The sequence below is a fragment of the Mytilus trossulus genome, chromosome 1, assembly GCF_036588685.1.
Source record: "Mytilus trossulus isolate FHL-02 chromosome 1, PNRI_Mtr1.1.1.hap1, whole genome shotgun sequence".
NCBI classification, from domain to species: domain Eukaryota; kingdom Metazoa; phylum Mollusca; class Bivalvia; order Mytilida; family Mytilidae; genus Mytilus; species Mytilus trossulus.
In genome coordinates this window covers 38869135-38884006 of record NC_086373.1, presented here as the reverse complement: position 1 = coordinate 38884006, position 14872 = coordinate 38869135, and the positions used below count along the sequence as shown (strand labels likewise).

Here is a 14872-nt window from a genome sequence, read left to right as displayed (position 1 = left end):
AATATTTATAAACCCTAGCCACATGTATTAGTATTATAATGACTGGCATAGTCGGGTTTGCATTGTCGTTGTGAAACAGTGTTGCATTGCAATGTGCAGTATTAACACTTACTTCAGATTGAACAGTTCTTACCTGAAGTAGAATTCAAACTAAATATATTTGAATATTCTGTTGTTGCTAGGTTGTATGTTACAATATCACCATCATCACTGTCACTAGCTGAGACCACTGCAACAGTCACATGACAGTTATCATTGTATGGTATTTCTGCATTATAAAAGCTGGAGGAGAAAGATGGAGCATTGTCGTTCAAATCTTCCACAATGAAACTAATGGAAGCGTTAGACGATTTTGATGGCGTCCCACCATCAGTAGCTAGAAGTGTAAACTGAAACGATGACGTAATTTCACGGTCGATATTTTGCTTCACTGTTAACGTTTGTGATGTTGAATCAATAGCAATGTACGTGTCAGCTGTTAGTCCATTTGTTGAAGATGTATCAATTGTTAATATTATGTTCTTATTAACACCACTATCGGCGTCTGTTGCAAAAACATATACCAATGTGGTACCAACAGCCTGATTTTCTGGAAAAGATGCAGTATAAGCTGTATCGTTGAACAACGGATCGTTATCATTAACATCTGTAATTGTTATTGATATATTAACAGTGTTAGTGAAAGTTGGTGACCCATTGTCTGCTATTTTACAAAGTATTGTATACGATTCATATGTTTCCCGATCTAATGCAGCAGCTGTTGAGATGACACCCGTCGTATCATTGATTTGAAAATGGGAATTCAATCCCGACCAAAATATTGGCATAGAATATGTTATTTGCCCATTACTATCAGCGTCCAAATCATTAGAAGTCACGGTACCAACTTCAAGTCCAATGACAGCATCCTCAGCGATATTGAAATTGAAGGTTACAGAGGTAAAAGTAGGACCATTGTCGTTGAGATCAGAAATTGTAATAGACACATTCACAATACTTGATTTTAATGTAGATCCACCATCGGTAACGTTTATCACTAAATTGTATGATGATGTTCTCTCCCTATCAAGAGTTTTGGCCACCTGCAAGAGTCCAAAGCCACTATCTATTTTAAAGTCATCATCAGTATTACCGCTTTCAATAGAGTATGTAAGTTCGGCATTTACACCGTCATCGGCGTCTGTTGCATTGACAATAACTACAACTGTATTTATGCCAGAATCCTCAGATACTATGGACAAGTAATCACCGTAGATGATCGGAAAATTATCATTAACATCATCAATAAGGACTGTAATTGTCGCTGTCCCAGTCAAAACTGGCGATCCTTGGTCAACTGCAGTTATATTTAATATATATCTGCAAACATAATAAATTTAATTAAGCAAATATTTACAATCTGTCAATGTCTCATCATTACCTAAAATTCTAGTATTAAAAAATATAATATAGTAGCTAATATATTTTCATAAACGGAATATGATGTTTTTTTTATAATTTGTGTGTAAAAGTATAACATGAATAAACACATGCTTTCTTAATCTGTTAATTGTTGTCGTTTGTTGCTGTATTTCATATTGGATTTTCGTTTATATTTTTGTATTCAATTAAGGCCGTTACTTTTCTCGTCTGAAAATTGTTTATATGTGTCTTTTAATGGGCTTTATAGCATACTATGACGTTTTGCTATTGATCACTGTTGAAGGCCGTGACATAAGGTAATTTAAAACTTCTATGTTTCTTATGGTGAGTTGTCTCATTTGCAATCTTACCAAATATTTTTGTTTAAAGATATGCCTTTTATCAACAACTTTCAAAATAGAGAATGATATACAAATACATTCCTTATATGATTATGGGCATTATCCTGTAAAAATAGGATTCAAATATTCTGCAATAATTTTACATATATCCAATAACGTTGCATACCTTGTGATGTTTTCGGTATCTAGGCTCGTGGTTGTTGTTATTATACCAGTCGTGGAGTCAATAGTAAAAGTATCAGAAAACATATTATAGGTGAATACGTTGTTGTTGGACACCGCTGAATCTGGATCAACTGCATACATTGATGTGACAGACGAACCAATGACAGAATCTTCGGCAATATTAATAGCAAAATTGTCAGGTTGGAAAGTGGGGGCATTATCGTTAATGTCGGTTATTATAACTTTTACTAAACATCGTGATGACAAACTGCTAGTGCCATTATCCTTGGCTTCCATAACAATCGAAAACAAACTTTTCGTTTCATAGTCAACATCTGATAATGATGTTATTTCACCAGATGTTTCATTGACAGAAAATACACTAGCGCCATCCCCACTAACTATAGAGTATGTTACAGCGCCATTGCTTCCAGAATCATCATCAGACGCAACAATGCTGCCGAGCAAGCTATCTGAAGTTGTATTCTCCTGAATGGTGAATGTATATACATTTTGAGAAAACTTTGGAGTGTGATCGTTTTCATCCGTTAGATTTATATATAGCCACATATAGTCAGATTTAGAGTCAGAAACGTTAAATCCAGTGTCAATGACCTGGACTGTTAAGTTGTATTCCGTTGGTGCTGTGTCATAATCTAATGCAGACCAAACAATCAACTGTCCACTATACTCGTCAAGTAAGAATTCACTATATGTAATGTTGTCAGCCATATAATACCGTAATGTTCCGTAATCTCCTGTATCTGGATCTGTTGCTGCAAAAGTGTGCAAAATAGTTCCGAGTGGAATAGTTTCGCTTACCGTTATTGAATTACTATCATTAGCAAACGTTGGAGTGTACTCGTTCACAGCTAAAATTTCGATATTAATATAAACATGGTCTGACAATGATATTGTTCCATTGTCTTGTACTTGTATTTGAAGTTTGAAGGATGATAATGTCTCCTTATCTATTTCGGTAGCTAAAACTAATTTGTTGTCAGACAAGTTAAATGTGTTGCCTGTATTCCCGGATATTATAGAATATAAAAATCCTGATTGGCCGTTTTCATTGATATCGTCGTCTGTTGCGCTCAAGCTAAGTGCTGTAGCGCCTATAACAGCATTTTCCAATACAGAGACTGAATATGAGCTTTCAGAAAACTTTGGATAGTTATCATTTACGTCAGACACGGTTATACTAACAAAAGTAGTTGATGTCATAGAATCAGCAGACGCTGTGGAACTGTCCGAAGCCAGAATAGTCAAATTGTAGAAATCACTCGATTCTCTGTCCAATGTTCTTACTAGTTTTATCTGACCCAATGTATCAACAGCAAAATGACCAGTTGAATCCCCGAAGAATATGATGTAAGTTATGGTACCATGGGAATTACCAGTGTCAGAATCGGACGCATTTACCAAAATAACATTACTATTTAACGTTAAATCCTCCGCAACGGATATATTATATTCCATTGACCCGAATACTGGAGGGTGTTCGTTGATAGGAATTACATTTATGTAAACTTTGATATATATGGTGCTGTTAGGAGAACCATTATCAGTTACAGATATATCTAGAGTGTATTGTATAGAAGTTTCATAATCTAAGCTATTGTTTAGCGATAAAATGCCAGACGTGGCGTTTATTTCAAAACTTTGGTCCGTATTTCCCGATGTAATCAAAAATACTAGATCTGTATTCAAAATATCGATGTCAGAACAATTCGGAGTTACAATACTGGACCCAATTGTTGTGTTTTCATTAAAAGATACAGTATACACACTTTGGTCACAAGACGGATCGTTATCATTCACATCAGAAACTGTAATGGTTAAATTAGTTGTATTACTATAAACACCATCTGTTACTTCTATTTCTAATATGTATTGGCTGGTTTTCTCTGCGTCAAGTGATTTCAGTAAGATAATTATACCAGTGTTGGAGTTAATTGTAAATTCTGAGCTTGTTATCCCACTGACGATTGAGTAAACAAGTGTATCATTAGAATAGTCATCATCAGTTGCAGTTATATTATATATAGTACCAGCTACTGGAAAATCTTCAGCTATCGTAACACTGTAAGAATCAGACGTCGAAAATATTGGCGTGTATTCATTAATATCACTTACTGTAACATATATTGTGACAGTTGTATAATATTTCATGTCTGTTACGTTGACAACAAGTGCAAACGAAGGTGTAATTTCTGCATCTAAACTATTATTCAGTGTCAAAACTCCACTTGTTTCATTCATTTCGAACTCTTGATTTGTACTTAGTAGAAAATATAATAAATCTGAGGTTACGTCATTATCGGAACATGTCAGCTGTGCAACGTCATCTCCGTAAGTTGCGTTTTCTGTGATGGTAGCAGAAATAAACGAATGTAAACAGCTAGGAGAGTTATCGTTGACATTATTCACAATTATTACGACATACGAAACATCAAACTGAACAGGACTTCCGTTGTCAGTTGCATTTATTGTTATATTGTACAAATTGGTTATCTCAGCATCCAAGGTAGATATAACTTTTACATTACCACTCAAAAGGTCTACAGCAAATTTTCCGTCTTCATTTCCAGATGAAATGGAGTAGTAAACTAGCCCTGGTGAAATTTTAATAGAAAACAGTCATACATTTTATTGTTTTACAGCTTGACCAGTCGGTAAAACATATGAATGTTAAGGTTTGTTTTATGTTTGTGCGGATTATTCACCTGTGTACACGTTTTATGTCGGTAAGGGCCTTGTATGTTGCTTTTGATTACTGATATTTAAAAGGAAATCATGGGTTTCTTTTTAGCTATTACTATCTATAATACTAAAATTACGAAGTCCAATTTTTCAGCCGTCATCACGTAAAAACGACGAATCAAAGAATTCAACTTTATATATCACTAATATAGTACTAAGGTGTAGATTGAAAATTACACCACTCCAGGCCCTTTTGTTTTCCACGTAATTAATATCGCCAATAATTAAGAAGTTTCGGGTCGAGTCCGATACCGATACCAATAGTATATTGACCTGTTACCTTTTACCTAATCTGTACGTTCCGCATCTGACAGGCGCACCACCAAACGGTGTATTCAGGGTTAATATGCTATATACACGGGTCATAATCACAGGCCTGGGTTGACACTACTAAATTGTCAAATAGCTACCTATTGTAGTATTTTAATCAGTAAGACTTTCTAAGATAACAAGACTAAAAATGAGGAACAGTTTTCAATTTGTTAGTGGGCATACATGACGTAAAACAGCGAATCAAAGAATTCATCTTTATGTATAACTTATATAGGACAATGTTGTTGAATAAAAAATACTCCTTTCCAGGACCTTTTGTTTTCAAAATAATTAATATTACCAATAATTGATAAGTTCCAGTTCGACGGGTTCAAACAGAAAGATTTGAAAGCAGAGAAAAACTGTGTATCTTATAATCGGCATGACTTTATCAGATGACAATACTAATACTAAAATAAGGCTTGTGCATAGTTATATACCTTAATTCAGTCACGGACCCGCGATATCACGGGTGTGTTCTAGTATTATATAAGAAACCACCAAATATAAATAAAGAATCCTTGTGAGCATGCTCACATACACAACGCCCCTCATTGTCACTGGGCAAACAAAATCTCACCAAAGACTAACAAAAAACACAAAAAATCTGATAAAATGTTCTTAAGGATATGCAAATCCCCTTCATATAGTAAACTCATTTGAAACATTTACGGCTGTTTTCAATACAGTAATTCCTGAATTAGATACTATTAACACCAAACTATACATTGTTTTCCTGTCTAAAATGTTCAATAAGATTTATTGAATTATGTTGCGTGGTTTCAGAGAGTTGCAATTGCAAACTGTTACTGTCACAGTAGAAAATTTAAGTTAACATTTTAAGTTCAAAGGTAATGTCCTGTTGATGTGCATAGAATGTCTTTAGTATCTACTATGTTTCATGAATTTCTGTTGTGTGATTTCAGTCGAGTGGCGATTACAAACTGTTGCAGTGTACTAAGATACAAAATTCTAATACTGTATAGTTTGTTGATTCAAGCCTTTTCGAATTAGTTCATAAGGTTTTAATGCAAATATGGCCAATGTATAATATTATTTCCAAAGTGCACAATTCAAAATGGGCATAAATCCTATAAAAATATTGAATCATAGTTTCCCGTCGAAATGCGCATCAAAATAGTATGCCTTGATTATCTATCATGCTTCATGAATTTTACTTTTTGGTTTCTGATGACAAGAACAGAAGTGACGGACTGACGAACAGACGGACGAATGGGTCAAAAATATTATGTCATACGCATCTTTAAATAAGAATATACGAATCAAGATATTTGATGATGATTCAAATCATTGACGTATTGATTTACTATATGTTTGTAAACAAGAAGGTGTCCAAAGTACACGGATGCCCCACTCGCACTATACTTTTGCATGTTCCATGGACCGTGAAATTGGGTAATAATCTAATTTGGCATTAAAATTATAAAGATTATACTATAGGGAACATATGTAGTTTCAAGTTGATTGGACTTTAATTTCATCAAAAACTACCTTGACCAAAAACTTTAACCTGAAACTTCCACTTTCATTTTCTATGTTCAGTGGACCGTGAAATTGAAGTCAAAAGTATAATTTGGCTTTAAAATTAGAAAGATCATATCATAAGCAACAAATGTACTTAGTTTCAAGTTGATTGGACTTCAGCTTCATCAAAAACTACCTTGACCAAAAACTTAACCTGAACGAACGGACGTACAGACGAACGAACGGAGCCACAGACCAGAAAACATAATGCCCCTCTTCTATCGTAGGTGGGGCATAAAAAGGTTCTATTAAATTATTGGCATTTTACTCAATACCTACGCTCAAAAAGTAAAAAAAAAAACACCTAGAACCAAAGCCAAAACGAACGTTACAGTAAATCAGTATGTTAAATCAAAGGCTTTTCAATGGTAACTCGTATTTATACTAAATAATTCTTTTATGTTTTTATTATTTTAAAACGCTACAAGTAAGCAAATATCTGACATACCTGCTCCGAAAGAGTCTAAATCAGTAGCAAGAACCTGTCCGACAACAAAAGACAGTGCAATGTTTTCATCTACCGAGAAGTAATATGTGCCATTTGTAAACTTTGGAGAGTTGTCATTGATATCTACAAAAATGTATTTTCAATAATAAATAAATGCTTCCAAACTTCATGTTATCTAACAAAAGTAACCATATAAATGGCATGTGTCGACAATCATATTCAGATTCTAGTATACAGACTCGCACTATAAAACACAAATTGTTAAGTAAAATATATTTAGTCGACGAGTTTAACTCTAAATATACTTGTCGCTGGAAATACGAATTCCATATTTTTTCATTAAACGCAACGAGAAATGAAGACTAAGACTTTCTGAGCCAAATACTACGAGACCATCGAGGAAATAAAAAAGGGTTTAGATATAGCAATACTATGGACATTAAACCCCTGCAAAAAACGAAAATCGTGTACAATATATCAATGCGTGTTACAGTTAACAATACTGAAACAGAACATACCTGTTATTGTTATAAAAGCATTTACGGCTGTTGTTAATACAGGAATCCCTGAGTCAGATACCGTTAAAATCAAGCTATATGAGGACGTTGTTTCCCTGTCCAAACCGTTTAATAAGCTAAGTTCTCCAGTTGTGTTGTTCAAACTAAAGGCATTTCCATTATTCCCGCTTGAAATCATGTAACTGAGTTGATTATTTATCAAATTTGGATCATCATCACCGTCTGAACAGTTAAGTTGAACAAGATTTGTCGAGATTACACTGTCCTCTGCAATTTCATGTGTCAAAGCGTTTGAAGAACATGTTGGTATTACATCGTTCACATCTTCTACGATGACAAGTAAGCTATACGTGGTTGTAAAGCTAGATGGTGTTGTACCACTGTCGACAGCTAATACATCAATAGTGTACTCCTTAGTCGTTTCACGATCTAGTACAGCCATCAGTTTGATAGCCCCAGATGAACTTTCGATTGCAAATTGTGATGTTGATGTATTAATACTAAATTGAATTATACCGTCGTCGCCCTTGTCTTCGTCTGTTGCTAACACAGTCACAATAGTGGTTCCAACAGTAGTGTTTTCTGGTACAGTCACATTTGAACCATTTTCTGAATACACAGGAGGATATTCGTTATACGCAACAACAACAACTTGAACAGTCCCTGTACTGCTCAAACCACGTGTATCTTCGGCTTGTACAATAAGTGAATGACTCGTTGAATTTTCATAATCGAGACTTGAGTTAAGCTCTAGTAATCCTGTTGTTGAATTCAGAGTAAATGTGGTAAACGTATTTCCTGAAATTATGGTATACGTTATATTATCATTATCTAAATCAGTTGCATTCAATGACAGGACAGAGGACCCAATTGACGAATTCTCAGATAATGAAACAATGTAAAGGCTCGGTAAAAACACCGGTGGCTTTTCGTTCTCATCAAGTATAGTTATCTCAATAGTTGCTGATGTTGACCGGGAGGAGTTAACTGTTCCTGAATCTAAAGCAATAACAATAATAGAATAACTGGGATTGATTTCCTTGTCAAGCGCTGACTTCACCTTTACTTCGCCAGTTACGTAGTCAATATCAAATGCAGAGTTAGTACTGTTAAAATAGTAGTAAACTAAATCAACAGAATCTGAATCAGTTGCTGAAATATTCTGTACAACGGTTCCGACCGAAGTAGCTTCCGATATGCTAAGTTGATATGCTGTTGACGGAAATACGGGATCATGCTCGTTGACATCTGTTACAGCAACATTTACTGTTACAGTTGTTGATCTCTGTATTGTTCCACCATCAGTGACGTTAATAACAAGAATATGATTTTCAGTGTTTTCGAAATCCAAGCCAGAAGTTGTTGATAAAGATGCATTTGAATCGATCGTAAAAGACCCAGATCCTGCAACGGTGTTGACACTCGTGATTGTATATGAAAGATTTCCGTTGTCACTACTGTCCGCATCTGCACAAGTCAAAGTGACAAATGTCGTGCCAATTGTAACATCTTCTCCTAGAATAGTTGCATACAAAGATGGATAACATTCTGGAGTGTTATCGTTAACATCGTTCACAGTTATCATGGCATTCGTAGTTTCATTACGTGCCGGGCTTCCCCTATCAGTAGCAGTTATATTTACTTCATATGATGTCGCAGTTTCATAATCTAAATTGTCCTTCAGATAAAGTGTTCCAGTTTCAGAATCAACATAGAATTTGGTATGTATGCAGGAATAGTAAACGTCACCAGCTATTCCACTATCATCGTCAGTGGTAAAAACGGTGAAAACTGATGTACCAATGTCTATGTCTTCGTCAATAAATGATGCATACGTATCATTAAAAACCGGGTCAAATTCGTTAATATTTGTTACAGAAACTGTTATAAAAGCCGTCGCTGACATAGATTGACTGTCTCCTGCTCTGTCAACAGCTCTTACTACAAGCGAATAAGAGGTTGTTATTTCATAATCAAGCTGTTTTGTTGTTTCCAGTTCACCAGAGGAAACATTGATTTGAAAGTCGTTTGTTGGATCACCATCTGAAAGTAAAAGTCCCGTATACGTATATATTGAACTATAAATGAATTTTATAATGTGCTCTGGAATAAAAGCTGTTAAATTTATGTTCAATAACTTTCATTTATGCTCAATCGTAGTAATAAAAAAACACTTTATGTCGACTAGTAAAACGTACATAAATGAATGCACCTTGCATTACAATTTAAACTTAGAGCATACATTAATTAATCAACGGATTTTAATTAAACCAACCTATGATGCTAAAAGATATATTTCCATTCCCATCAGTAAGTATGTCGTCAGCATCTGTGCCTGCTACTGTCAGTATAACACTAGCCGCAGCTACGTCATCTTCAGACACAGTTCCCCTAGAAAAGATTCAAGATACTATGTAAAGATACAAACTTTTCATCACAGGATAAATAATGGTTACAAAAGTTACATGAAATGGTAAACAAACCACAAAGCATGAAGTAAAGTTGCCAAATGAGCAACCCATAAGATCTCGAGAAAAAAGAGAGCATTTATATAAATATCCAAAACTAAAGGAAAAATATAGAACAGATAATTATACAATCAAAATGTATAGTTCGAAGGATGACATACAATACCGTATAACAGGTTATTATCGCGGGTGTAAAATTTCGTGATATTCATTAAACCAGTATACGAAATATTTTGGCGGTTATAATTTTGGCGGATTAAAAACTTTTATTGATAAATGAATGTACGCCTTTAATTTGGCCGAAATTATTTTGGCGCTTTTGTTCTATCCGCTCAAATAAGCGAAAATTTGCTTCCCGCAAAAATAACCCACTATACGGCACCATGACAAAGAGCAAAATGAAGTTTAACAAATACTCCATAGAAAAACTTTGTTGATCAACACAAACCTTACTAGAAATCAGAGATAGAACAGGTGCGTCAGCGGGGTAAATAGTTCATGATTTACAAATGAAACCCGACATGTATCTGATAGCATATAACATATAGCTAACTGTATTGTGAGGTTACAACTTTAAAACATTGTTTAACGAAACAAGATGTCGGCGATAAAAACAGCAATAATATAACACAAAATATTTCTTTTCACTTTGCGTTAATCGTTAATTTAACTTATAAACACAAAACATTATTTTGAATGGTATTCAGATATTTTCTAGTATTTGTAACAGGTATCAAACTTCATTCAGTAAATATGTTTGCCTTTACCCAAAATACTATCATGCGCCAAGAAGAGTAATAAAAGGCTATAACCCCGCCACATTATTTATGTATGTGCCTGTCTCAAATCAGGAGCCTGTAATTCAGTGGTTGTCATTTGTTTATGTGTTACATATGTGTTTTTCGTTAATTTTTTTTACATAAATAAGGCCCTTAGTTTTCTCGTTTGAATTGTTTTACATTGTCTTATCGGGCCTTTTAAAGCTGACTATATGCGGTATGGGCTTTGCTCATTGTTGAAGGCCGTACGGTGACCTATAATTGTTAATGTTTGTGTCCTTTTGGTCTTTTGTGGATAGTTGTCTCATTAGCAATCATACCTCATCTTCTTTTTATATGGACAGAGGACAGGCCAACCAGAAAAGGTGATTGCTGTTAACAACTACTCAAGGTGTTGGTAAAATATAAACAACTAAAATAAAAGTTTAAAAGATTGCTACAAATAAAGCATGCATTGCATTTTGTTAATTTACATTGTCGTACTATTAAACACACACACGACTCTGTGAATGAAATAAAGAACCTTTTAAACAACAATTTCTATATACTAGTACATTGTTTTGTAATTTGATAAAACTGTGATGATTATAAGGTGTATGGTTTTATATGCAAATCTCTCCTGATCCTGGTCATGATTTTCGAACAAAACTATAATAGTGGTACTCCAGAACGTGGAGTACATAATAAAGAGGAACTACAACCGGAACCTACATTTGACGTACAATATTGGTATCGGTATCGGATTCGTCCCGGAACTGGTTAATTATTGGTAATATCAATTATGTGGAAAACAAAAACGCTTGGAATGGTGTAAATTTAAATCAACGACATATATCATGTAAAAGTAAAGTTGAATTATAACATCGTAGTTCAAACGTTATGCTGAACGGACATCGTTATTTTAGTAGTATATGCATGACAAAAGTATTTGTACCTGTATGAAATTGGATTGAGAATTGGTGCATTATCGTTTACATCTGTCACTGTGATTGATACAGTTGTAAAGTTGCTATTTATACTATCTGACACTGATACGTTTATTGAATGACTGTCAACTATCTCCCTGTCCAACTCCTTCGTAAGAAGAATATCGCCAGTTGAGGAATCAATACTGAAGTATGACGCTGATGAAGTTATAGTATACGTTAATACATCAGTGGTATCGGTATCTGTTGCTGTTACTGTAACAATGGTTGAACCAATGGTAGAATTTTCAGCTACATCTATGGTGTATTCAACTGAAATAGAAAATTCATATCGTTCACAAAGCTGATAATCTTGAAGGATTCAATTTGCTAATTTATGGGAGAAGTTAGTGTTAATGATATTCTTCAGAATAATGTATTTTAGCTGTGAAAGTGGAAGTTATTCTTTTTGAAGTTACGTATATACTGGTACAATAATTAATAATTTGTTTGTATTGTAATTTTTTCTCTTATTCTCAGAAAAATAATTCTAGTAATCGTCGAAGAATACGAATACATTTGAATTTGTTTAACGACGTAGTGAGGTAAACAAATATAACCTGTTGTGAATTCTGGTGCTTCCTCATTGACATCGGTCACAGTAATTGTTCCTGTAATATTGACCAAGTTTGTTCCATCCGAAACCTGTATGACAAGATCATAAGATGTAATATCAGACTCAAAGTTAATTACCGTCTTCAACAACAAATCATTAGAAGAGAGTTCAAAAACGCTTGTATTACCAGATACCATTGTATACGTTAGTGTCGCGTGGATTGTTGAATCAATGTCTGAGCAGTTAAATGTCTGTAAAGTTAAAGCTGGTGCAGTCGACTCTGCTATTTCTGAACTGAACGTCATAAATGTACAAATGGGAATGTTATCATTAACATCACTTATTGACACATTTACTGTTGTAGAAGCTGAATAAGTCCCAACTTGTTCTTTTGCTTGCACAACTAACAAATAATAGTCCGTTGTTTCGCGGTCTAAGTTTCCGTTTATAGTTATCTGGCCTGTAGAAGAATCAATTGTGAACTTGCTATCCGTATCGCCAGATATGATAGAATAGTAGAGATTTCCATATGTTGAATTTGAATAGTCGGGATCGGTAGCGGCTACTGTTTCTATAGCAGTACCAATAGCGGTATTTTCTATAACTGATGTATTATATATTTCATTAAAGCTTGGTCCTCCGTCATTAACATCGATAACGGTTATGTCAACTGAAACGGTCGTAGATAGAGGTGGAGTACCGCCATCCACTACCAATACTTCTAAAACATATGCAGTAACTGATTCGTAATTAAGAGAATCTGGAAAGATACAAAGTGATATTTCACCTTTATACATATTATGATCAATGTGTTTAAGACAGTGACAGTATGTGTTTTACATTTCAATACATTGTTACATGTGTGAATTATGAACTCTATTTAAATACAACTTTTCATAGATTTAATATGAACATAATCATTCAATACATCTTGCAAATTTCAACAAAAATAAAACAGGCTTTCTTTTTGAAGGCCTTGATATTTGAAGTCGCATAGCAATGTTATATCCAAGATTCATGACCTGCGGGTTACAATTTTGATTTTAAAGGCTTACGGCGTCTATTAATGGTATTTAAATTTCCATTGATCTCTCCAAATATTAACCAATTGTATTAATTATATATTCGTATTTTTGCATTTACATATATATTTCAATATTCAATGCACACACGTATTTATAAATACTGCTTCACTTTGGTCACTTAATAGTTTTACTGTTCGTCAGCCTATTTCAACTAAATGTGTTTCTTGAGATTTTCCCTGCTTTTATGGGGGCATCGGTAGCCGATTGTTCCAAGAAGTGAAACCACTGTATCACTAGAAATTGTGTGGTCGAATCCTGCACGTGGCCGGTGTACTGAATTTAATCTTAATTGAATATGATCGTCAGTTTTCCTGCCAAAGGTCTGTGGTTCTCTCCGGGCTCTCTAGCTTCCTTTAATAAAAACACTGACTGCCACGGACAAGCACAGGTAAGAATGTTGAATATGAAAATAATCACCAATCAATCCATCAATCAATTCTGCCTTTTAATTCTGTATAGACTTACCTAACCTTTGCAAAAACAAGGGTGTTTCCTTATCTTTTATGATGTTGTATTAAATCTACTTCGAAGTCAAGATACCGAGAGCAGTAACGGACAACTTTATTTCGTATAAAACAACGTACCTAAACTGGTTTTCTTTATTTATAAACATACAATCTTGATACGATTTTGTTTTAAAATGTCATTCCGAAAAGGGGCTCGGCAAGTATTTATTCTACATTTTGTTTCCATTTCAAAATCTATGTGCGACTTATTTCACTATAGTGCTGAATACCATATGTTGATGTACTATTATGGTTAAGAATTTTCATATAGCGTCATTACATTGGGAACTATTATAACAGAACTTGAAAATGTTCAAAACTCAATAAAACTTTACAGAAATGTCATTTGTGATGTGTTTGTGCTATCCATCTTTTGAGTTTTCGAATGACCGGCGCAACCATGAAAACAGCAAAATCGTAAAATAAATGAAAGTTATACCAATCTGTATGACACATTTAAGAAATGTGACCTGTCATTCTCATCTAAGAATAAGTTAAAAATCTCAAGACTACAGCCGTTACCATTGATACCACAGTTTTGCAGTTGCAATTATATTTATTACTGTGTGTTGTATTTTTATTTTGTTATACATGTATACTCCACCGATAATATTCGTCCTCTTCATTGATAACTACCTTTTTATTTGTATTACTTATAGGCCAATTTTACTGAAAGAGAGGCAGTGACATAAAGAAACTAGTGTAACCCAACTACATGGGTAGGTTCCTAATTACGATTCGCATAAGTGACATTCAATATTCAATATTATATATCTTCATGAAACTTGGTGTTGATTATATATTTTTATAGTATCTGTTAATTTCTTATTGATTGACATGTGGGCATTATTGAAAGGCAGTATAATGTTGTGTGTTCATAATAAATGGTCTCTCATTGTGTATATCAACAAAACCATTTATTAGTTCGTATAAAGTGTTGCATCATTTTTGTGATGGTTTGAATTTAACATTGACCTTGTGTAATACAAATCTATCAGT

At 34.1% G+C, this 14872-nt stretch overlaps 1 protein-coding gene across 1 annotated transcript in view; it reads right to left on the bottom strand.

The window, feature by feature from the left end:
- LOC134715675 (protocadherin Fat 4-like) overlaps window positions 1-14872 on the bottom strand; it is a 38130-nt gene that overhangs the window by 6514 nt on the left and 16744 nt on the right. The window contains exons 15-21 of the mRNA XM_063578054.1: window positions 12287-13042; window positions 11696-11999; window positions 9790-9905; window positions 7515-9557; window positions 6997-7119; window positions 1930-4543; window positions 134-1359 (exon numbers count right to left, since the gene is read on the bottom strand). Coding sequence (XP_063434124.1) covers window positions 134-1359; window positions 1930-4543; window positions 6997-7119; window positions 7515-9557; window positions 9790-9905; window positions 11696-11999; window positions 12287-13042 — 7182 coding nt within the window. The remainder of the gene's footprint in view (window positions 1-133; window positions 1360-1929; window positions 4544-6996; window positions 7120-7514; window positions 9558-9789; window positions 9906-11695; window positions 12000-12286; window positions 13043-14872) is intronic.